Raw genomic sequence first — 26,129 nt, forward strand, 5'->3', positions numbered from 1 at the left:
CGTAAAGGTAGGGTCAGAACTTGCTGATGGCCCATATCACTGCTAGGCACTCTTTGTCGTAGAATAATTGGTCTCGGAGCGTGTAAGTGTTCGGCTGGCATAACTGATGACCCGTTCGGCTCCGTCTTGCCACTGGATCAGTACTGCACCAAGGCCAACATTGCTGGCATCAGTGTGGATGTCCGTGGCAGCGTGTTCATCGAAATGGGCAAGTATCAGAGTATGTTGTAGACGGCTTCTAAGCTCGACAAATGCAGCCTCTTGGTCGCTTCGCCACATGAAGGGCTTGTCGTCGCGAGTCAGTGAGTTTAACGGTTCGGCGATTCGCGAGAAATTTTCAACAAAGCGCCTATAATACGAGCACAGACCCAAAAAGCGGCGGACTGCCTTCTTGTCAGTTCGGCATGGAAAACCTGAGACAGCAGCGGTCTTGTCAGGGTCCAGGTGAACACTTGTGCACTGACAACGTGACCAAGAAAGCGAAGTTCCTCAATGCCAAAATTGCATTTCCAATAGAGGCCGTCAAGCGTTACGAAAGCCGTCTTCTCCCGGTCTCTCTCGTCCACTTCGATTTGCCAGTGCCCGCTTTTAAGATCCAGTGACGAGAAGTATTGGGCGTCGCGCAATCGGTCGATCGCGTCTATCCTGGGCAGTGGGTAAACGTTCTTTTTGGTCACGTTATTAAGTTTCCTATAGTCAACACAAAAACGCAGAGTGTTGTCTTTTTTTTTTTTTTTTGACTAGAACCACTGGCGGTACCCATGGGCTGGTGGACGGCTGAATGACATCGTCCGCAAGCATTTTGGCTACCTGATTCTGAATGGCTTCTCGCTCCATCGGGGAAACACGGTAGGGGCGCTGTCAGACGGGTCGCATAGTGTCATCAGTGATGATACGGTGCTTGGCGAGTGGAGTGCGGCCGACCATCAAGCACGTAGCGAAACAGTCCGCAAAGTCTGCCAAGAGGTCCGACAGAAAATCCTTCTGAACCGATGGCAGGGCCGGATTTATTTTGACTGACTGAAGAGCATGGCGTGGGCCAACATTGTCTGGAGTGGGTCCTCCCACGGTGCACAAACCTGGGACCTCAGCAACGTCGTGAAGGAAGGCAATAGCCGTGCCTCTGACGAGGTGCTGATATTCGTTAGAAAAGTTGGTCAGGAGGACCTGGGTACGGCCGTCACGTAGTCGGACGAGACCTCGGGCAACGACAAGTCCCCGATCAAGCAGCAGTGGAGTATGGCCGTCCACCAGGCCCTCGTGGTCGTGAAATGGGTCGTTCGCACGAGCACCAGGACACTGCACCGCGGCAGCACCGTCACGTCATTCTTGACATTGCGCAGAGCGTTGTTGCAAGGATCTTGGGAGCCAGAGTGGGCTACGGCCTGTTTGGTCGAGAACGTGAAACGTGCGTCCTTAAAGTCATTCACAGCGCCGTTCGCCTGCAGGAAGTCGATCCCCAGAATCAAGTCTCTGGAACACTCGGAGAGCACGACAAATTCACCAACGTACGTGAAACCACAAATTCCAACCCTAGCCGTGCACTTGCCAACAGGGGAAATTAAGTGGCCACCAGCGGTGCGCATGTGGATCCCCCCGTCCTCGGTGTCAGAACCTTTTTAAGGTCTCCAGCAAAGGCACGGCTCATAACAGAATAATCAGCACCGGTATCGAGCAGCGCGGTAACCTCAGTGCCATCAATTGTTACCCCGAAATCGGATGCAGCGTATCGGGTACTGTCGGTGCCGCTCTCTGTCCAGGTATCGTCGGCTCGATGGTTACGCGATGCAGGATCTTGACACATCTAGATGTCAGCGGCCTTGCCCTCAGAGGTCGCTGGTGTTAGTTTTCCCGACGCGGACTGGGCGAGCGATGGCCAGCAGAGCTACCCTGGCGGCCGGGGCTGGAAGCACGATAGCGGTGAGGCAAAGGCGAATGGGACTCGCGCCTTCCAGTGTAAACACGGTTCTGGCGTGTCCGGAGATGCTCCGCAATCTCTTGCGGTCGTTCACCGTTCTGAGGACAAGGTGCGTCAGGACGGAAACCGCGAAGACCAACTTGGCGGTATGGACAGGCTCGGTAGAGATGACCGGGCTCCCCGCAGTGGTAGCACAGAGGCCTACGGTCCGGTATATGCCACAAATCCGACTTCCGAGGACATGGCTCAGCTGTAGTAGGTACAGTTGCATAATATGGGGCAGTGCTACTGACGGGAGATGTCAGGGTGATACCGTAGCCAGGTGCAGTTACGTGAAATGTGCCGATGCTGCTCATGGCAGGCGTCGGAATAGCGGGACCGTAGCCAGCGGTGCGACGTACAACGGATGCGTACGTGGGTCTGGCATCGAACTGGGGCGGTGCTTCGGGAGCAGGAGGTGCCTGCGCAACCTGCCGCACTTCATCGCTGACGACTTCTGTCAGCGTTGCCAGCGGTGCAGGCGCAACCTGGGGCAGACGGAACCGTTGGAGCTCCTCCTGGACAACTGACTGAATCATTTCGCGCAAGGTGTCTGCACTGTCACCGAGGCACGACGTAAAGGTTTCGGGCACATTGCTGTTGATGTCCCGATTGTACTGGTGGGCCCGCTGTTGGAGCGTCGTCTCCGTGATGGTCGCCTCGGTGAGAAATTTCACTACAGCGCGGGGTGGGCTGCGCATGAGGCCTGCGAAGAGCTTCTGCTTAACCCCTCGCATCAGATGGCGAAGCTTCTTCTCCTCAGTCATGTTGGGATCGGCACGCTTGAATAGACGGGCCATGTCCTTGAAGCTTATGCGCACACTTTCGTTCGTGCACTGGTTTCGGGAGTGCAGAGCAGCTTCAGCCTTCTCCCGGCAGTCGGCGTTGGGGAATGTAGCCAGGAGATTCTGGAAAAAACGTCTCCCAGGTGGGAAGAGTAGTCTCGTGGTTTCCAAACCATGTCCGGGCAGACTCTTCCAGAGCAAAATATACGTTGTGGAGCTTGCGCTCATCGCTCCAGCCGTTGTAGCGGGTGACCCGCTCAAAGGTCTTCAGCCAGTCCTCAGCGTTTTCGAACACGTCACCGTGAAAAGATCGCGGTGTCCGCGGTGGGTGGCAAAGGATCGGCGCCAGGGGCCGGGTGTCAGTGGCCATGGCAGTTGGACTCAACGGGCTAGGCTGGGTCGGTGCCGGGGACCTGGTCTCAGTGGCCATGTCGGTTGGAATAGGTGGCCGAGGCTGCGTCGTTCTGGTGGGCAGGGGAAGGGGCCCAAATTCAGGTGACCCTCCACGGATACGGCGGCTGGGTCGCTGGTGGACAGGTGTGAGGTCCGTAGTGATGCTGTGCGGAGTGCGGTGGTCGGGAAGCGTACCCAGCACTGCTTCACCAAATGTTACGAGCAATTCGAAGGAGAACCTCCGGAGGGGATACGTAAAACTGCGGCGGTCCCTAAACGGTTTGGGCGCGCGAGCGAGAGAGAACCATCTTCTTTTTCTACGAATGCAGGCTCTTCTACTTCTTCTACAGTGGCACGTATCAATATTGGCGCGTGCTCATGGGAGCGCGCCGACGATGAAGACGAAGTGTGCGTGTGGTTCGGACAGCCATCTTGTGAGTTCCTTGCTGTGCGCTGGACTTCGCTGAGACCGTGATCTGGGCCGGTCCTGTCTTCGTTACATTTTTGGTGGAGGTGCTGGGTACTTTCCAACATCTACGTGCCCCGAAGGCTCTCTATGAACACGGATTTGACTCTGATTCATCGCAGTACGAGCCGCCGAATCCAAGGTCAGTCACCAGAGTACGGTCCGTTATCCCCTAGGACCAGGGCTCCAGCTGCGACGCGCAGGACTGACGCGGCACCTTTGGCTAGCAACGGAGACGCGGCAGCTATGGCTGACAACGGGAACTCAGCTGCTCATTTCCTGGTCCTCCAGCCGCGAACGCTGCCGACCTTCCATGGCGAAGTGTTTGAGGACGCGGAGGACTGGCTTGACCAGTTCGAGCGCGTTGCCAGGTACAACGGCTGGGATGCGGAGCGGAAGCTGCACAATGTTTACTTCGCTCTTGACGACTCGGCGCGGACGTGGTACGAGAACCACGAGACAACGTTTCCTTCTTGGGAACGGTTCCGTAGCCAGTTGCTGGCGACCTACGTCAACACCGACCGTAGGGAACGAGCTGAGTCGGCGCTGCAGTCAAGGAACCAGCGACCCAATGAGAGCGTCGCAATGTATTATGAGGACATGACACGACTGTTCAGAAGGGCGGATCCAAACATGGCCGAGGACAAGAAAGTGCGCCACCTGATGCGCGGGATAAAAGAAGAACTGTTTGCTGGGCTTGTGCGAAACCCACCTAACACCACTTCGGAGTTTCTATCGGAGGCCACTACCGTCGAAAAGACCCTGCAACAACGCGCCCGCTATTACAATCGCGCCGTGAACACCGTATCAACTGCCGACTTTGCGCCAGCCTCCAGCGACTCCGCTGACACCCTTCGGGAGCTGGTTCGATCTATCGTCAAAGAAGAGCTGCACAAAATGCGCCTCTCTGCCCAGTCGCAGCCGCAGTGCCCATCGTTAGCACAAATTATCCGTGAGGAAGTGCGGCAGGTGGTCCCTGAACCTGTTGCCCCTGCTGCCCTTACACCGACGCCCCCGCGCCAGATGTACGCGTCGGTACTCCGACAGAACTGCGACCTCACCCCTTGGAGCACAAGCCCATCTGCATCTGCTTTCCAGCCGCGGCCCCCGCCTGTCCCTGTGTTGCCCGAGGCCAGACTGCGGAAGACGGACGTGTGGCGGGCACCTGACCAGCGGCCCCTTTGCTACCACTGCGGTGAGGCTGGCCATATCTTGCGGTGGTGCCCTTATCGTCGAGCTGGAATTCGCGGATTTCATCCGCGAGTCCCCTGTCCGCCCAATGGCGAACGGCCCCGCGAAATTGAGGAGCACCTGTCAACGCGCCGGGATCACACTCACACTGATTTCTCTCGCCCTGACTACCGCCCACCAACCTCTACCCGCTATCGTTCGCCGAGTCCCCGTCCTTCGACAAGCCGTTTCAGCCGCTCACCGAGTCCTCGCCGGGGAAACTAGACCCAGCGGCCTGCGGAGGTAAGGCCGCTGACGAGCGAACAGCCGAACATCCTCCATCGTGTTCCCGACCAGACGACGGCTATCAAACGAGGACACGTGACGATCACAAAGGATGTGCAGCTTCGGACTTACCGGTCGATATCGACGATTTAGCAGTTACGGCATTGGTTGATACGGGAGCGGACTATTCAGTTATGAGCAACGAGCTAGCAAAAGAACTGAGGAAAGTTTTAACCGCGTGGACTGGGCCTCAGATTCGCACAGCTGGTGGGCACCTAATTACCCCTGTTGGCCGGTGTACGGGGAGAGTTACAAGCGACGGATTTGTTTACGTTTGTGACTTTGTTGTCCTACCTCACTGTTCGCGCGATGTCATTCTCGGCCTGGACTTTTTACAAGCTAACGGCGCCCTTATCAATTTACAAGAGCCGCGCATGACGTTTTCGCCGACGCAAGCAATTGAAATAGCCGACCCAGACGACTCCAGGATGCCCGCCCTGCGTATTGCTGCTGATGACGTGACGGTGCCTCCGCGGTGCAGCGTGATGGTCCCCGTGCAAAGTGACTCGCCCGGTGATCGAGACGTTATGGCAGAGAGAAACGTCAGCCTTCTACTCGAGAAAGGAATCTGCGCTGCGAGAGGGCTTGTTCGCTTACGGGATCGCTCTCCGACACTCTTGATCACCAACTTCGGAACAGAGTTCCAGCCTATTGCGAAAGGAACGGCCGTCGCATACGCTACCGACTTCGTTGAGCCCGCAGAAATATGTGCTCTGGAGCTACCGTCGCCGGACGGACGCGATGCAGCAGCCGTTCTGTCTACCGTGGACATTAATCCCGGCTTGTCGGTGGGTCAGAAGCAGCGCTTGTTAGAGCTCCTTCACGATTTCGCAGAGTGCTTCGCCACGACATCAAAGGTAGGGCGCACCCCGGTAGCCAAACACCGCATCATCGTCAACGAGGAGACTAGCCCCATATCCCAACACCCGTACAGAGTGTCGCCGGTGGAACGGGAGGCTATACGATCCCAAGTGCAAGAAATGCTTGCAGACGACGTAGTCCAGCCGTCCACGAGCCCCTGGGCTTTGCCTGTGGTATTGGTGAAGAAAAAAAGATAACACCTTGCGATTCTGCGTCGATTATTCGGAAGTTGAATCATGTCACGAAACGTGACGTTTACCCCCTTCCACGTATCGACGACGCCTTGGATCGACTGCGTGACGCTAAATATTTTTCTTCACTCGACCTTAAGAATGGCTACTGGCAGATCGAAGTGGACGAAAGGGACAGAGAGAAGACAGCGTTCGTGACACCTGACAGCCTTTATGAATTCAAAGTGCTACCCTTTGGACTCTGTTCTGCGCCAGCAACCTTCCAACGCATGATGGACACCGTTCTTTCTGGGCTGAAATGGCAGACATGCCTAGTGTACCTTGATGATGTTGTCATTTTTGCTCCTAGCTCCGAGGAACACCTCAACCGGCTGCGAATGGTGTTACAGGCGCTCCGTTCGGCACAGTTGACGATAAAGCCACAAAAGTGTCACTTTGGTTTCGAAGAGCTCAGTTTTCTTGGTCACGTGATAAGCGCTGACGGAGTCCGTCCTGACCCGGAGAAGACTGCCGCTGTGGCACAGTTCCCGCGCCCAACCGACAAAAAGTCCGTTCGTAGGTTTCTGGGCCTCTGTGCCTATTACAGACGTTTCGTTGAAAACTTTTCCTCAATTGCCGAGCCCCTTACAATGCTTACTAGAGACAATGTATCTTTTGTGTGGCATGATGATCAGGAATCTACCTTCAACGAGCTACGCAGCCGCCTACAAACTGTCCCAATACTCGCCCATTTTGATGAACGAGCTGCCACTGAAATTCATACTGACGCCAGCAATGTTGGTCTCGGCGCTATTCTCGTTCAGTGGCAGGATGGCAACGAGAAAGTCATAGCGTACGCCAGCCGCTCCCTCTCGAAAGCAGAGGCAAACTACTCTACCACAGAGAAGGAATGCCTTGCGGTAGTGTGGGCGATTAGCAAGTTCCGACCATATCTCTATGGTCGCCCGTTTCGAGCTGTCAGTGACCATCATTCGTTATGCTGGCTAGCCAATCTCAAAGACCCTTCGGGATGGCTTGCGAGATGGAGCCTTCGCCTCCAGGAATACGACATCACGGTAGTGTACAAGTCCGGCCGTAAGCACAATGACGCCGATTGTTTGTCACGTGCACCTGCCGACGTTGCTCCGGCCGAAACGGAGGACGACTTCCCGTTTTTTGCTCTCGTCACGTCGTCCGATATGGCCCGGCGTCAACGGGCTGACTCAGAGTTGCGGCCGCTCATCGAGCATCTGGAGGGCCTTAACGTCGCTGTTCCGCGGCTTTTCGTTCGAGGTTTGGGTTCCTACAGTCTCCGAGATGGCGTCCTTTACAAGAGGAACTTCGCCCATAACACGGAAACCTTTCTTCTGGTTGTGCCATCCGAACTCCGTCCAGAAATCTTGCACGACTGCCACGACGAGCCATCGGCTGGCCATTTGGGTGTTACGTGGACGTATGCCCGCATTCGTGCGAAGTATTACTGGCCAAAGTTGCTCTCATCAGTCCAGCAATATGTGAGGACCTGCCGTGACTGCCAGCGACGAAAGACACCACCAGTTAAACCCGCAGGGCTTCTCCAGCCCACCTCACCGCCTACAACACCTTTCCAACAAGTGGGCATGGACTTGCTGGGCCCATTCCCATTGTCTTCCTCTGGGAACAAATGGATTGTTGTGGTGACGGACTACTTAACGCGGTACGCCGAGGCACAGGCGCTCCCCCACGCTAGTGCTGCAGAAGTGGCTCAGTTTTTTATGACATCTATCGTCTTGCGTCACGGTGCGCCATCAGTCGTCATCACGGACCGTGGAACTGCCTTTACGGCGGCATTAATGCAATCTCTCTTCGAACTCACCCACACCAGTCACCGGAAGACAACAGCCTATCATCCCCAAACAAACGGCTTGACTGAACGCCTCAACCGGACGCTTGCAGATATGCTTGCTATGTATGTCGACGTTGAGCATCGTACGTGGGACGAAGTTCTTCCTTATGCAACCTTCGCCTACAATACGGCAGAACAGGAGACTACCCGTCTTACACCTTTCCAGCTGGTCTACGGACGGTGTGTCACTACCATGCTGGATGCTATGCTGCCCGCTGCTCACAACGACGGAGACATCGGCCCCTACGCTGACGTTGACACATTCGTCCAGCGGGCTGAAGAAGCCCGCCAACTCGCAAGGTGCCGGATTCGACATCAACAACTCGACGCTGGGCGCTACAACCTCCGACACCGATGCGTTCGGTACGAGCCCGGCGACTCTGTATGGGTATGGACACCTGTGCGCCGCCGCGGACTCTCCGAAAAGCTCCTCCGACGCTACTTCGGTCCGTACGAGGTGGTTCGTCGTATAAGTGATGTCACATACGAAGTTTTTCCGCGGGACACGACCTCCTCACCACGTCGGCGCCATCCGACCGAGACTGTCCACGTGGTGCGCATGAAGCCCTACCATGACAGGCTGCAACCCGCCGCTTTACCAGCTTAACAGCTCTCTGTATTCTCTGCCGTCCGCCGTCTATACCGAACGTTACCTTTGCTGTCCGTGTTCGTTTCCGGCGTCGGGCCGCCGCCTTGATGGAGGGGGTAATGGCGCGTGCTCATGGGAGCGCGCCGACGATGAAGACGAAGTGTGCGTGTGCCGGTGGACAAAGACAAAGTGTGTGTGTGGTTCGGACAGCCATCTTGTGAGTTCCTTGCTGTGCGCTGGACTTCGCTGAGACCGTGATCTGGGCCGGTCCTGTCTTCGTTACAATATATACCTGGCTTGATGCGTGAGGGGTGGCAAACAGGTACAGTGTGCAAGAAAAAAAGAAAAAGCTAATCGTGTTTTCGCGCTTTGCTAAGTATGCCCGTTCTTTTCCTGATAATGCAAGGGAAGGGGTGCTGACACAAAGGTCACCCAGAGCTAAGATCCTTTGTGTAATGAATGTAATTGAAAGTCAGTGTTGTGTGTGTCCCTTTTGTCTGCGTCCGTTTCTTTTGCGCTGTTTTGAGAAGCATGAACCACTAACTAGCCTGCATGTCTACCCTTGTAAGTCAATGCTTGACTGTCGGTTTCTAGATTACCCACGATATGTACCCCTCACACTTCGCTTTTCTGTTAAATATGATGAGGTCATATTCTTCACAAAGGTCTAATAACAGTTTGCCTTCGTAGTCCGTGTGCGCATAGAGTTCCTCAAGGCGGGCATTCATGTCCTCTATCAGGATGATGTGTCCATCGTTTTTGAACTCTTTTTGTATTCTGTCTTCAACAGTTAACGGACTCTTGATTGTTGTCTTTACAATTTCTACCTGTCCACATATAAACTACCCCTATCCATGTGCTCTTCCCTGCTACTGTGACATGGATCCATAAATTTTCCTTTCATGGCTCTTTTACGCGTCACTAATTTGCACCTTGTCAGATAAGTACGTCAATGCCTCCCCCTGCATTCCAGTTGCACCCTTCCCAGATGTAGTTTTCTATTATTGGGGGTCCTTCAATAACTTGGTGATGTGTTTCCGTAAAAGCATAACTACTAATTGGCTCTTTGCTCAGCTGCTCTTTTATCCCTGTCCACTTGGAATGGCTTCTTCCACTATGCAAATTTATGTAGCTAAGCGTAAAGCTGAGACTTTTTTTTTTTCCATCTTTTCTGTGCTCCTGTAAGGTTCTATACCGGTCTTTATTGCCCTCCTGTCATGCGTTGACATCACCACCCACATAACTTGCTTGTCTTTTCTCAACTTCTGCGGGTCACCTAAGAAAGCCACCACTCTTCCCATGAGCCGCCATCCTGCTGACTGCCTGAGGTCGCACCGAAAATAAATTCCAGCGTGTGTGAAAGCCTCCTGACGTCCGACGTTGCGCACCTCATGGTTTACGTCTACTACTACACAGCTCATATCGTTTGCTAGTCTTCGGATTTCCCCGTTCACTGCTTTCGCAGCGTATTTGACTTAGCGTCCTTGACCAACCATCTCTGACATTGTGCAAATTGCAATCTGCACACCATGAGAAGTTGCCCTGAGGTCGTTCACACCCTTTGTGATTTGCTCGCCAATACCTTTGTCTTCCTCTCTCAGCACATCATCGAGTCCTGTGGCTACTATCACTAGGTTCCGTGTCCCGCTTTGTTTCTTTCACCACCTTATGTATTACATCCTTCAGCACCCTGCCCGGAAACATGCCCACCTGCACAGTTCTGTCATGCCTTACCCTCTCGAAAATAGCTGCCTTGCGCCTGTCCATGGTTGGATCACCAGCGATTAGCACCTTGGCTTCACTTATCTTCTCTGTGTCAACTGCTGCTGCTACACTCGTTTACACGTGCTTTATCTCTGCTATTGTCTTCACGTAGCTTGTACCCTCCACATTTGATTTTTCCTGCTCGTCATGGGAGGACAACATTTCATTGTTGTTTGCGCCTATGTGTTCACCATTCTTTGTTTGAGTGGTGACACTAGGTAGCTGACTTTCTGTCACTCATAACTTATCTTCCGCAATTTTTCTCATGTTCCTTTCGTCCTGCAGCTGCTTTTCCAGTGCATCTACACACACGTGAAAGCAACTTGCTACCATCTGCTTCCATTTTAGCAATTTGGGCGCTGATTATGCACACCTGACAAGGGAAGTCTCCTGCTTGTGCGTCCGCCTCGGTTTTGATTTTCATCTCGGCTAGCTTGTGCTAGTGTTCGCACTCCTGGCACTGAATCTGTACGTTTTGTTTGACTTTCTTTGTGTGCACCTTTCTGCATCTGTCATGGAACCACGTGGTCCGTCCCTAGTACAAGATCGACCCTCTAAGATAAATCTTCTTTAGCACCACATCACCTCTTCCCGCGCAACACGTGGTTATGCAAAACAGCCCACCGGAAACCTCAAGCTTAATGCCTGAATAATTATTTACCTTCTACTTCTGTCTACCACTAGCTGCCTTGAAACTTGTGCAACAGCAGCAGCAGCATGATGTTTTGAAGAACCCATGAGCCGAGCACCCTCGACACCCCTCTGCCACCTACCTCCCGTGAATGAATGTGGACTCACCTGGTCCGCACTCTTGCTGTATAATTTTTCATATATATCAGAGTGTTCATGGAGTGCGGTTGTACTTTGAGTTCACGAGGCTCCTTCGCGGCAGAGCCGCTCAAAGGGAACCCCGCTCGTGCGTGCACAAATTTACTTCCATCGCAGCTTCACAATAGGAGCAGAGAATGTGTTCAGCCCTTTAAAACTGCTACACTTGGAAAGAAAAACGTTCACCTAGGCCTAAGATTTCAAGGTGCTGGTTTGAGTGAACCTTCATTGTTCGATATACAGATATTCATACTCTTTTCCAACCATATCCACATATGCCACGAGCAGATGATAAGCAGATGACGAGGCGCAGGTTAACATGTTTAACGCATTCTTCATATTGGCCGAGGAGGTCTCTAGCTACTATAGTGCTACAGGGAACTTATGGGATGGAGTATAGTTTCGGTTTTGCTCTTTCGAGCTTTGCGCCAGCCGACAGCTGTTCTGCCAGGCAGCATCAGCCAGCCAAATTAACCCAGTTTGGCAATGTTTCGGACGCTGGTTGCCGCGTTGTTGATGTTTACCTTCCCTCTCTTTTTTTTTTCTTATCGCTTTGGCATGGCAGAGCCGCTTCCTCAGGCTTCCTTCCCTTTCGTCCGCGTGGTTCCATTCTTGCAATGCGCCCTTGTCATGTAGTGTTCGCTGTTAGCGCACTGCCTCCTCACACATTACATTGCCACTAGTAGTGGTGGAGCTCGATCGCGTTGCACCTTGACGGATGCAGAAGCCGTTATGATTTTGGAGCTGCTTCGATGTTTCCGGGAGTATGCAAGTTTAGTTTATGGGGGTTTAACGTCCCAAAGCAATTCAGGCTATGAGAGACGCCGTAGTGAAGGGCTCCGGAAATTTCTACCACCTGGGGTTCTTTAACGTGCACTGACATGGCACAGCACACGGGCCTCTAGAATTTCGCCTCCATCGAAATTCGACCGCCGCAGCCGGGATCGAACCCGCGTCTTTCGGGCCAGCAGCCGAGCGCCATAACCACTCAGCCACTGCAACGGCAGTATGCAAGTAATAAAGCATTGATGGAAACATGAAAGATAGCAATTGCTGCGCTGTTCTCATCTCAGAATCAAGTAACTATTGCCCATTCTTTCCTTAAATAAACTGAACATGATGCAAGCAGTTCTTGACAGTTTTTTTGGGGTCATTCGATAATTCGAACATTTTTCTAGACCTTGTATAATTAGAATTTACGAGCTTTTGCTTTATTCGCACATGCCTGGAATAGAGATATACTGTTACATAAATACCTTTAAACATGCTTTTTTTTAGTTTTTCATGGAGATAGTTTATTTCGTATAAATACTGGCATGACATAGTTGCTTGCACGTGTATAGTTTGAAGAGCTCATAAGACGGAAATGTTTTCATCAAGCTGTAAGTAATGTCTCGGCAAGGGTAACGGGGTAGGCATAGGGTTTGCTGGTGTCTGCAGAACCTACTGTGCTTGGAACGGGAAACTTGGAAGGCTGATGTCAAATACAAAGGCTTAGTAGCTGCCCTTACTTTTTGATTGCTAGAAAACAAGTGAGAGCAGGTATGTGGGTAAGTGAGAATACAAATGGGAGAAGCACTTAGCATTGTAAATGTGCATATGAGATGGCAGTGCTGCAAGGAAAACGGCTGCCCAGCATGCATGCTCTCCTCTTCCCGGTGCTGCAGGTACGGCGTAATATTCTGCCGTCACACACTGTCTATACGAGGGCTCTGGAACATGGCCTGGCCTCCCAGTGGCATCCAAGCCTTGAGGAGCTGCGTCAGGAGGAGATCCATGACCAGGAGGAGGCCTTGCGGGCACAGCTGCTCGATCAACAGAGGAACCTGGCCTGGTGACGTCTGGCTCCTGTAGGGTTTTGGCTGTAGCTGAGTTTTGGTCTAGTGCATGCAACCAGGTGGGTGCTTAACTAACATCAAAACTTTGACTTGTTGATTCATTTGTGCAAAGCCAGAAGACAAGGGATGAAGATGAGATGTTGACACAGACAGCACTAGCCTTCAGACAAGGAAGTTAGGTCTGTGTGTCGTTTCATCTTCGCCCCGTGTCTGCTGCAGCCGATGTGACTGCTTGGATCAAGTTTACCTCATTTTAACGGACAGGCTGAGCTCCATGTTCAGAAGAATCCCTGTGTAGTAAAGTTGCTTGAACCAGCGCAATTTTTGACCGCCTTTACCACATAAGCTGTTAGCAGCAGCTTAGCTCCCAGATTGTAACCTAATAATGTACACAGTGCCCAGTTGTGTATGTTGCTGGCGTGAAAAAGAAGTGCACAGAAACATCATGTCATGCACTAATGATTTTTTTTCACTTCTCACATTTCAATTTATCACATAATTTTCGGTTTTACTTAAGCCTTGTGTAAATACTGCAGCATGGTTTTCTGCACTTCCCTCTGCTGCTATATTGCCAAAGGAATGTCTCCAAGTGCTCTTCCCAAGCAGCAACTACTTGAGCCTTGTTTGGTGGCTCAGCTCACTCCAGTAGTTGTTGCGGTGGCTCAGCATTTATGGTGCTCGGCTGCTCTCCCAAAAGATGCCAGTTCGGTCCTGGCCACGGCAGTGGCATTTCAAATGAGGTGAAATGCTAGAGGCCCATATATTGTGCGATATCAGTGCACGTTAAAGAACCCAAGGTGGTTGAAATTTTCTGGAACCCATCACTACGGTGGTCTCATAGACTGAGTTGCAATGGGACACTAAACCTCATAAAATCAGTCAGCTTGCTCTAGAGGGTCTCGCAGGCTGGCATCCTGAGGTTCAAGATGAAGTTCGCCTCATATACTTCTTCTTCTTTACCTTTTCAAGCTCTTGATGTTGGCACTGCACAGTCAAACTACACCAGTTCATGAAAGGTCACTGACTCCAGCTGAAGCCTTGAAGGCGTGGACACAAAATATATCTACTACAACTTTATTTTTAATTCCTTTACTAATGACAAAAGATAATGTTTGGTTGTGCATGCGAGTTCAATTGAGGCTACAGTTTCACTTTATCATACCCTGCCTTTTTTACACCATATGCACGTCTGCTCTGTAGAGCTATGAACTAAGCCAAGATGCTTGAAACGAACAGAGCCCATCTGGTGCTAGTCGACCTTTTTTCCTCTTTTACTTAGGTGAGTGACATGAAGAACTGTAATATGGACAACAAAGCATGGAAGAAGCCTGTAAGCTGTATGGGACATTGCAGAAACCAAATTGGTACATAGTGAGAAACAAAGAAAGCAGTGTTATTTGGAATGAATGGATATTGCACAGTAGCCAAAATAATAACATCACTGCTTTACAAATACAGTACACTTGCAATAAGGCAAAGTCTCGTAGAAGACAAACCGTGACATTTGGTTTCGCTTAAGGGGGACAAGGGTCTTAAAAACTACTACCAGCATGCAAGGTATATCATAGAATGCTTATTTCAGATATGCATTTAGATTTCAAATATCTCACCTGGAAGGAAATATATGGCAATACAACATATTCTTATTAGGTCATTTCTCGCAGGCTTTTATGGTTATTTCTCGGTTAGAAACAGCTTTTCTAAAAACATGCAGACATTTGCAAAGGACCACTGCACATCCTAAAGCTAAGAAAAAGCCTACAAATTCATTTTATTGATCATAAATACCGTATTTACGCGCATAATTCGTGCCCTCGCATAATTGTGCACCCTTAACTTATCACACGGGTTTACAAAATTTTTTACTCTCATATATACCCGCGCTGAGCTAGACCACCATCATGCACGCGGGCTCTACCCTATGGCTCTACGCAGTAGCATTCGGCTATTCCGCGTGTTTGTTTGGAAGGCTTTTTGAATCTTTTGTGCACTGGGCATTCATGGTGGTATCAGGGGCCGCTGTTACAATCGCGGCGGCACCAGCGGCATCGCTACTCGGAACATCCAGCAGCGCTTCCGGGGAGGATCGGCAGCTGAAGAGCCAACACCGCTGTTTGTTTGGCTGATGCATGTGACTCGACTGCCGACTACGCTTTTCTTGGTGGCTCTGACGGCTTGTGTTCGGTTGTTCGGTCGTGTCTTGTGATGGGATATCACAACTATACGGCACGCTTCAAAGTGCTTATCAGCGCCTTATCACGGCGCGGAGCGGCAAAGCCAGCGAGAATAACCGCGTGCGCACAAGTTTGTCCATAGACGACAATCGTTGTGTCGGAAAACTTGTGCGCACATGGCTATTCTCGCTGGGTTCTCAGCTCCGCGCCGTGATAAGGCACCGACAAGCAGTTCGTCGACGCTCGTGTGGTACTGTTAAAGAATTGTGTGGTGTGATAATTGATTTACTGATTCGCGGGTGCTTTCCCGGACGAAGCTGCGAAAGCAAACTTACAGAATCCGGAACTACCGAACAATTGGCTGGGCCGCAAGCGATGACGCTGTTTTAGTGTCTTATTCAGCTTCTTGCATGCACCTTCATCCCATCCCGCAAGGAGGGGGGGTGCACGGCCTTTCATTTAGAGTGAACTTGTTTTCGGGGGGGCGGCCAGCGTGGGGTGTGGGTCCGGGTGCTGACGTATGCGCAGCAACATACACTATACCTATATTGCGCGTTATGACCTTTGTGGAGTTTTTTAAGTCGCGCTCGCGAAATCCCCGCATAATTTGCGCACCCCCTTCTTGGAGCCCTAAATTCTTAATAAAAATTGCGCAAATTATGCGCGTAAATACGGTAACAGTCTGAATGAGAAAACAGTGTGGCGGTAATTAGCCCACACCAGACCTAATTGCTAATCTAATAAATAAATCTAATAATTGATAATAAAGGAAAGCTTTAGGATGTGTGGTGGACCTTTCGAAATATGTACATGATGTTAAAAAAAGCTTTCTTTAACTGAGAAATTGCCATGAAGTCTCATAAAAAATTGCCTAATTAGGACGTTATTTTGCCATATATACCCTTCCAGGTGAGGTATTTTAAATCTAAATGCACATTTTAAATCAGCATTCTATGATATGCTAAGTTCCAGCAAGATAAGTAACCAAATAAAAATCAAGTTTTTAAGACCCTCATGTGGGTTTTGGAGGTTCATTTTTAAAATTTTTTCGTATAGAGCAATGAAATTTGGCGTGCTTGTTGGAAAGTCCACTAGATGCTTAAATACAAAATTTCATTAAAATATCTTAATTAGTTTTGACATTATAAATGTTTATATGCTTTTGCTATACAAAGCTTAGCGTGACAACAAAACATGGTAGGAGTTGGCAATCACTTTCTAAGTTTTACCCAAATGAATGGTGTGTGCACTCCGCATATATTTACAACCTGATTTTTCTCTAGACAGAACGTTATGTCCGTGCTTGCATAATGCACTCATTATTGTCATGTCAAATTAGGTAGGGAGTAAAAGAAATGAGAACATAATTAAAAAAATATAGGAATGTCACCGCATAAAACATTTATTAAGGAACACAGTGAAACAAACCGCGTGAAAATCTGTGAAACCGTTGTTGTGCTGCACTTTTGTCAAGCAGGGCAGTTGGGTCAAAAAACACTTGAGAAAACTGGGATTTTCACGCAGATTTCAGCCAGTTTTTTGTTACCTACAGTCACAAAAACATTTCCAGGCTGTTTTCTGTTAAAATTTTTCGGGATAGAATTAGATGTCGAGGATAAGGAAATCCGTTGTTTTCTCAAATCTTTTTTTGTGATTTTGAAAGCTGTGTCCTCCCTTAAGGTGGACCACTACTTCGCTTTTCTCTCAGTTAAGACAAACTGTTACAATGACGGTAAACCACGGCGACTTTGTCAATGGTACTAGCAGAACAATAAAATAAAAACACCTCTTCCCGCAGAAAAGCTTTGTTGCAGGTGCATGGTAGGCAGAGCACCACCACACCTGCCTGCACTTGTCATGTGCTGTCCCCAGCGCACGAAAAGGTGCATAGGTGTGGGGTGCACCTGTTCGTTGCCATGGGCCTAAGCAGTTGTTCAAATTACGCAGCGTGGCAACACACATTTTTTCGTAGCGCAGAGATTTGACACTGTCAGATATCGGCGCCGCATACATGTTGTCTGTGGCTCGCGGCAAGACGCGTGGTGCTCATGCTCATGGCTTTGGTGAAGGCTACTATATGGAAAAAGTGAGGAAAGGGACGAAGGTTTGAAAAAATAAGATGCTAATGTGATTTCGCAGCCTGTAGAAAAGAGAAAGAAAAAAGACAGCAGAAGGAAACAATAAGCCAGGCTAATGACGTTTTCTTGAAAAAGTGGAACGACATGCGCTTGCTTCATGCCCTCACTGTTCACTTCATGCATAGGGCAGTAAACGCTCTTTGCAATTATCGTCTCACTGTGAGGTACTATTTTTTTTCATTGTTTATATGGAACGATATATATATATTGTTACGCGACGGCCAGCAGAAGAATGGGACATGATGTACGGTGGCAAAAAGACGATTTTAATGGCCACTGGCCTAGCGTGAGCGCTTCATCCTACACTACTGCCAGCTTCGTCTTCATCGTCACACTACCCGTTGAAAGACACTGATGGAGAGGCGCATGTAATGTTTGTTGATGGGCCTGTGAGAACGCTACAACAGAAAATGGCAAGATGTTGAAATGCTGGCTGCCATGATGAAAATGATAAGTGAATGAGTCCTGGTACACGAAACTTCTGGGCCGTAGGTCACCAGGAGCCGACGGCCGAGGTCCTTGGACGCGCTGAACGGCATGGGCAGGGGACGGTGTCTTCACATGTGACCGGCCATTGCGTCGGTTCAGTTCGTCGTGTTGGGTGGTCAGGGTGGAGAAGCAACGGCGAGTTCGGTGCAGGTCTGGCAGGCTGAGACACGCCGGGCGGCACAGACCAGGAACTCGCAGCCAGCACAGAGGGGCAGACAAAGGGCTGCGATGCATGATGACCAGGAGTATGAGATTTGGGTGATACCCTGCAAGCTCCACCAAATGTTACGTGGCGGCCAGCTAAAGAATGGAACACGGTGAACGATTGAAAAGAGATGATATTAACAGCCACTGGCCTAGCGCGAGCGCTCCATCCTGCACCACTGACAGCTTCATCTTTTTCGTCACAGTACAGTAATCCCTCGAAGTCAGCGGGACGGCGAAAAAATTCGTTATAAGCGGTAATTCAATATAAGCGACCACCCGAGAAAATGTAAAACAGTCGAGCTTTAATTGCACCGCAACTGTGAGGAAGTCAAAATACAATGTATTCAGTGAAGCAAAACTTTATTCAGGTGCAAAAAAGGCAGTGAGCTTTGGCTAGTTTCAAGTTCTTATCGGGCGCGTGCAACCCTTGCTCTAATCTGACCAAGCATTGCACGAGGCCGCGGTCGCCGCCCATGCATTCAACCTTCGGGGTATTTTGAATTGCGTAGGCAGAGGCTGCTTTTATGGGGGGGTCACAGAACAAACGACTAGCCGCTCATTGTGGGTACGCAGTGCGATCGTAAAAACTGAATGGTTTTGAAGTAGGGGCTTTGCATGATTACTGGGCAATTTTTTTCCGAGGTGTGCAGCTGTGATGCTTGCAAAATGAGTTTTTCGGCGCACAGTTGTCGACGACACTGTGCTAATTCTATAATTCTAATGTTGGTGTTTGCGCAGCGTCGTGTCTGTGCCGTTGAAAAATGTCTAGGAACAAAATTCAATGACCCTACCACGCATTTAAACCATTTGTCTAGTTGGATAGCGCGAATCGAGCATGACCGGCTCGAGAACATCGCCAGGAAAACACCATGGTTGCGTTGACCCGCCATGTTGGGGGCCTGACTCGACGGTGGCGATGCTGAGACGTTTTGTGTTTTCGGCAAGTTATCGGTCGGTTTGCACCTTCCAAAGTGCAATGAAGCTACGGGCAGTGTTTTATTGCGATGCAGGCCGATTATGACGAGCGGCAAGCAGATTTCTAGACCGGCTTCGCCAAAGTCGTCTTCCCGATTTGTTAACGCAGCTCCTCGCGTCGAACGTGGCGAAGGAAATGCGGCCAGCAGTCGCTTGCGACCAGGCAGCAGCTCGACAACACCATTGTTCACACTTGCAAACGCAACCTGCGGGTCGCCTTCTTGTTGGAAGCGAAAACTCTCGAGAATGGCGTTCGCGGGCTTTCGAGAGTTTCGCCTGCTTTGGCCGATGTGAAACGGTTAGGCTTAGCGACTACTACGGCAGCCCGGGAGTAGCTTGGTTTGCCCAGTGCGTGCGCGGTCGATGTTGTTGCCGAAAGCTCGGCTCGCTCGCGACTCGAAAGTGTGAATGGGCTTATAATCGGAGGGACACTTCTTTTGTGCTTTTTGGCATGTTTCAGTGCCAGAAGTACTTAGAGCAGTAAAATTTTGCTCATTGAGTGCACCCCATGGAATGCTACGGTGGCGCAAGTCTGCCAGCGGTCTTTTGGCCACTTTTCGGCATCCAAGAGACCGCGGTTTTCTGGCATCGCAAAGCATCAGGAAAACTTAATTTTTGTGTGGATTCTATCACGTGAGACACCAGTGATGTGATTGCGACCGATTCGGGCGTGCTGCACCATAAAATTTTACATCTTCCGTTCGCTCTGCTGTAGACAGTTGGGGGCACTCGCTTGGTACCCGTTACTAGCGGCTCATCGGTCGTAGGTTTGGTACTTTTGTGGCCTGTTGTGCGCCTGCACGAGACTAATTTGTCGGCAGTATTAATTTGACGCTGCATGCGCAAAAGAGTAGCCCGCTCGGCGGCAGCGGTGCCTCCGCTCGCCACTTCGCTCTAAGGGGTCTAGCCCTTCGTGCGTTTTGAGTAATGTGGCTTAAAATGCATGCGTTTGGGTTGGGACCGGAAGAAATTTCGAATAAAGTGATATTTCGAGTAAAGCGATTTCGTTATAACGAGGGATTACTGTATATATATTTGGACTCATTTTGCGTACTCCATAGCCTTTTTGGGGGGTGCTTCTTACGTGATGCTAATCCTCATCCATCCGATGTCAAAGTGTTGTTCTCAGTCATTTTTTAGTGTTCGTTGTGACCTTGCGTTCAACGCGTCGTCCCGTCGTGTTCTTGTGGCATTGCTCATGGTGCATTGATTCAGTGCACACGATGGCAACGCGTCGTGCGACGCTCGTTTTAAGAGAAAAGCGATACTGTTAGCTGAAGAGGTCGGGAATTCTGTGGCAAATCGAAGACTTGACCTCAACTAGTCGACCATCCGCGGATGGCGGCTGCAGCGGGCGGGCTTTTTAAATGTGAGCCTAGCCGCAAAGGATTTCGTGGGCCTTGCCAAGCTGAGCTGGAGATAAAAGTGACGGACTTTATTATTGAGCAGCGCAACCGTCTCATGGGGGTCAGTGTCAAGCTGATCCGTTGGAAAGTTAGAGGCATCGCTCGGGAGATGGGAAGTTCAGAGCACCTCGTGGGTGGGCCCAAACGTTCATGAAGAGGAATGGATTCCCTCTGCGGCGAACAACATCGATGCGGCAGGAGTTACCGGGAGACTTCGATAGCGAAACGGAGGCCTCCGTTTCTGAGAACTCGGCCGCCGATAGCGAGGAAAGTGTGTATAAACGTGTTGGCCACGATGTCTATTAAAGGTACTTTGCTTTGTGTCCTTAAGCCTCGCGTTACATTCGTGGTTTTATTTTTCTCGCTGGGCAGCACGTAAATTCACCCCTCGCGTTAGATTCGCAGTCGCGTTGCATTCAAGTAAATAAAGTAATATAAATCTCACCCCCCCCAGACAGTAATTAGACATTTTTAATATAGAGTATCGTCCATTTCAGTTTCCACACTCAAAGCTGTTATGGCACAGTGATGTGCACTTCGTCAACGAAAGTGCCACCTTGCTGCGAGGTGGAGGAGAAAAACCTGTCGTTATTAGTGTAGCGCACCACATGACATCATCTCGGTAGCATGTCATTGATTTATTTTAAATGCACAGTATTCTTTCTTTCTTAATTGGTTTGTTCATAGAAGGTTGCGGCCGAGTACTACACCAGGGTATTCAATTCCTGTTCTTGTGAGGGAGTGCGTTGTCGGTTCTGGTCACCGAGATCAGGCTTCACCCCAGGCCTGGATGTGCAATTACATCGACACATGGAGTTTTTTTTTTTCAAACCCGGTGGAGAATTGCGCGGCACCAGGATTTGAGCCCCGGTCCTCTTGCACGCGAGGCGGATGCTCTACCTCTACGCCATTGCTGTCGTTTGTTAGGTGAGCGGATGAGATTGAGAAGTTTGTGGGCATAGGGTGGCCGCAGCTGGCACAGGAAAGGGTTAATTGGAGAGACATGGGAGAGGCCTTTGCCCTGCAGTGGGCGCAGTTAGGCTGATGGTGATGATGATTTTTTTCCTGCAGTGTTCCTCGTGTATTATTAAAATTTGCGTTCTTAGCTTTTGTCACTAGTTGGCACCACTGCGTTCTGCATTTCTTGGATGAAGCGGTAACCAAGGTCCGCCAAAACTTTGGTCGACGAAGTGTACATCACTGTGCTGTAACAGCTTTGAGTGCAGAAAATGAAATGCATGCTACTATATATATTAAAAATTTCTTAATTACTCTGAAGGGGATGAGATTTATATTAGTCTTTGGTACATCGCTTCTGCCTACATGCAATCACCATTGCTTTTGCTGGTCATGGTTTCCAGCTTCGGCCTACATAAAAACGGGTGCATGCACTGATAAAAAAATTCGCTTAAAAATTGTCTACTGTTTCGAACAAAGCTGTTGCAGAATCGATCACCTTAGACTGCAAGCTTACCATTGCTTGAAATTCACTGTTATGTCCCTTTAACCCATTTACTTTTTGTTTTTGAGTGCTGCTGGGCCTTTTGTACCCATTTAGTAATTTTTGAGCCCAAGTGTAGGTACGAATTAGGGTGCTTCTTATCATCTAACAATAGGTGTTTAGAAAAGAAACTTGTAAAGGGGATGTGGAGATTAAATCGTGAAAATCTAAAAAAAAAAGGATTTTAGAAAATGTATTTGGTATCTCTAAGGTCATTTTAATGACATCCTGAGATTTTTTTGCCCAAAACAGCCCAGAAGTTTGAAAAAAATGTTTTGTGACCATAGGCGGCAAAAACTTCCTGAAATTTCAGCAACAACGGCCGATTTTCAAACACAATAGCTCCGCTTTTGCTCTGCCGCTCGCAGCAAGATTGGTGTCACCGGAAAGCTGGTTTCTCTGCAGTTCTCGTCCCATTGGAATCCCGTGTTTAAATGAAAAAAAAATTGCACAAAAGGTTACAGTACGATGGCCTCTGGAAGGCCGCTGTAAAGCGTCGATTGGTCTGGCCTGTCACGTAACGCTCAGTGCACCTTGTGTGTTGGCTGCTGACCGGCCCCATTTCTTGGGCTGTCTGCTTCTGAGGCATGCGTCCGCGCCTTTGCTGACTTCTGCTGCTGCTCTTCTGCGAGATAGAACTTCCTTGTTGTGCGAATTTTTGAGTGCAAGCAATAGATCGTCCCATGTTTTGGACGGAACATGAATGTGGACAGCGGAAGTTCAAGCCTGTCATCCCGAAAAAGAGGAAGTGATCATTGTAAAATAAATTAGACGAAGCGAGTATTGGGCCGCCATCAGCGACGAAAAGGATCAGCGTGCTCTATGGCCAGTTACAAAGAGAAAGAAATGAGAGCGGCAGTGAAAGCACCGAGGACCCCGTGCATTATTTTGGAATTACGATGTAGCTGCAGCACAGGGTTGTTTCCACTGACTGATGAATCAGACTGATGCGATCGTGCAGCAGCATGGGCACATAGGTTCATCCAGTGACGGTCACGCTGATGCGCCATCAGAAGCCAAGCCATGCCTCAGTGTTGGCGCCTGGTAGCGAACGCGAAGGTCTTTGCAGTGCGTAAACAACTGGCCTGGGGGGCTAATGCACTATGGCACAGTTCCGATGCAGGCCACGTTCCATTTTCACAACAGCGTAGGATGCACCGCTGGGCTATACAGGGGCACTTTTAACTATGCTTTATCACCTTGGGTTTAGAATGAAGTGTCCAGCATCCGCGACACACTCGCGTGGTGTCGGCGGCAGAGCACGAGTTCGCACTCACTTTCTCTCAGCAGAAAGGGACTGCCAGAAAAAACAAAAAAAAACATGCAAGGCTGAATAAACGAAGGTCGGAGATAAGCGAAGGCCCCCCACAGCCAAAGACGCTAAACATTATAGTCCTGGGGCGTTTTGATGGACATGAATGGCTTGTGATTTCTGTTCGTTTTCTCAAAAGCCTTTTTTGACCTAACTGCCCTGCTTGTGGAACGTATAGCATGACAATAGCTTCATGGATTTTCATGCAGTTTGTAGCATTGTATTCCTTGATAAATTCTTTATGCAGGGACGTTCCTATATTTTTGAATAACTGTGGCAGTGTGCTGCACGTTTCCGGAGGGGCCGCTATTTCTGGCGTCATTTTCCCTTTATGGGACCCCGGAGCTGCTCAGCAAGGGACTACTGTATTATGCCAGGAATCGTCAGGTTTCGGGGGCCATGGGTCTGAAGGGTGACAGCCTGGCCGTCATCTCTATTCCCCATGCCAACACGCATTGAACTTGTCAAGCACACCTCGCGGGAGTGACAGTGGGAAAATGCGCGGGAAGACTGGGAGTGCCGCAGGTGCTGAGAGGAGGGCGAGGGGGTGCTCCAGCCTTGAAAGAAGGATTTCCTGAGACGACGCCGCTGGGAGTCAGTCCTTCGGGGCCCGAAGCGCCCTAGACATCGGAGACAGCAAACGAACTAGGTCAACTCCACAGTCCCTCCGTTTCTAATTCTAATTTCTAATTTCTAGTTCTAATTTGACATGACAGTAATGAGTGAATTATGCAAGTGGATATAACATTCTGTGTAGAAAAAATTCAGGCTGCCAAAAATATTTGGAGAATGTCACTGCATCAACCATTCCTTTGGGTAAAACTTGAGAGTGACTGCTGGCTTCTACCATATTTTGTTGTCTGGCCAGGCTTTCTGCAAGTCTGGTATAGCAATGAAACATATAAAAATTTATAATTTCCAAACTACTGAGGGGGTTTTAGTAAAATTTTGTATATAATCATTCAGTGGACTTCCCAATAAGCATGCAAAATTTCATTGCTATGCACCGAAAAATAAAGCTCGCCTTCGATCCCCACCTCCCCTTTAAAAGACTGGCAAAAGATGTTTAAAGTTTTACACTCTGTAAGCATTGTCTGCAAATTTTGTGGATGCTGTATTGCTTTCGTGGATGCTTTGCATCTTGAGGGTTGGTTTTGGGTCGCTTTACATTATTGCCGTCATTCTGAGCGGCTCTGTCACATTTGCCAGCAAAAAAATATGTTCAAAGTTTCTTTCATTGCTGCACTCAATGCCATCACTACTTTCAATGAGAACATCTATTATTTTCTTTTTTAATACGTCTTTATTTCTGCATAAAATAGGCCTAGCCTATTTGTTCATAAGATGGACTGCGTTTGCTCCCTGTCGTGGCTTTGATCTTGGTATGCGAGAAAACAGGCAACCAAAATATTGGCAAAAGCAAACAAAAATTCTTCAGAAAAGTATCCAACATCCGTCTAGCAGTCTGCCATAGCACGCCATTCCGAGGTGGCTAAAGAAGCTGTTCAAAGCCACAGACTGTTGTTTTGATGGCTTTATATGGAGCTGCTTCCTGTGGCCAACACCTTTGGAAGGCAATGGGTTAAAGGGTTTGTGGTACCTGCCATGGTAGCCCATAGTTGTGGGATCAAACTGCAGCCATGAAATTTACGTTTCTGTGGAGACAGAATGCAAAAATGTCCAAGTGCTGTATAATTTCAGTGCATGGTGAAGAACCTCAGGTGATTTCAATTAATCTGGAGCACTCCACTACAGAATCCCTCATAACCCACGTGCAGCTTTGGGATGCTACACACATGCTAGCATTAAAAATGGTGTCAGCGAGGAATTAGCAGTTCTTGTCACTAAGAAAAGAAAGTAGGGAATGCTTTACATGCAGTACAGAGGGGAAGAGCAGCGGGAGAGGGTCGGGTAACCACAGATGGGCTGAAAAACGTCTGAGATATTGTGCTAGGAATCCTAAGCTCTCAGCCCTGTATGCCTTGTGAGTTCAAAAGTACCAGAAGCATGGAAGAATACTAACGTAACAAATTATTGTAAGGACAGTGTCAGACTTCAAAAATTTTGGACTAATTTGCTTGCTGTCTGTTATCATGAGTCCTTCAGTGCTTCCCGTGGTCATGAAAATTCCGCCAAAGTTTGGTTTGGGCACAAAAGCAGCAGCTAGGGCCATTACTGCCAACCAAAGAATGACGAGCGAAAGTGTACTCAGGTGGTGGACAGTGTTAGCTGTACATGGTATTACAGAAAATTGTTTGTGCACTCCTACTAATATCGTACACCTGCAATGTTCTTTTCTTTCACTGTGACGCAAAATGGATAGGGCCATTGTGTTCATGTTAATTTTATTATCAACACCCTCGATCGGCTCCTTAGTTTCGGGGACGGTAGGCTTCCTTCATATGTGTTGCTAGTAAGTGCTCCCAAAATCAAACTGAGTCATTCTTCCATTTTGTGCAAACATTCATGCAGTAGCACCTTCTGTATTTATTCATGCTTTATAACCTTGATGACAAGATCGGCTGCACATACTTTCTAGCCACTTACTCTGGGTAGCACATAGCATGATTCTTGTTATGCCCATCCTCTCTTCAGCCGCTGCAGTGGCTCAGTGGTTATGGTACTCGGCTGCTGACCTGAAAAACGTGGTTTTGGTTCCGGCCGCGACGGTCAAATTTCGATGGAGGCGAAATTCTAGAGGCCCGTGTACTGTGCGATGTCAGTGCATGTTAAAGAACCCCAGGTGGTCGAAATTTCTGGAGCCGTTCACTACGGCGTCCCTCATAGCCTGAGTTGCTTGGTGACGTTAAACCCCTATAAGCCATAAACCACCCTCTCTTCAGTGGCTCCTTGTGCGGTGTCTGTATGGTGTTCGT

At 49.5% G+C, this 26,129-nt stretch overlaps 1 protein-coding gene and 1 pseudogene across 1 annotated transcript in view; one reads left to right on the top strand and one right to left on the bottom strand.

Moving 5' to 3' along the window:
• Positions 1-26,129, top strand: part of LOC144115953 (transcriptional adapter 1-like) — a 73,366-nt gene that overhangs the window by 43,732 nt on the left and 3,505 nt on the right. The window contains exon 9 of the mRNA XM_077650589.1: positions 12,881-13,110. Within this exon, the coding sequence (XP_077506715.1) occupies positions 12,881-13,051 (171 nt within the window). The 3' untranslated portion in view covers positions 13,052-13,110. The remainder of the gene's footprint in view (positions 1-12,880; positions 13,111-26,129) is intronic.
• On the bottom strand, positions 1,158-10,014 carry LOC144116509 (uncharacterized; annotated as a pseudogene).

The sequence above is a fragment of the Amblyomma americanum genome, chromosome 1 (genome assembly GCF_052857255.1).
Source record: "Amblyomma americanum isolate KBUSLIRL-KWMA chromosome 1, ASM5285725v1, whole genome shotgun sequence".
In the NCBI taxonomy this organism is placed as follows: domain Eukaryota; kingdom Metazoa; phylum Arthropoda; class Arachnida; order Ixodida; family Ixodidae; genus Amblyomma; species Amblyomma americanum.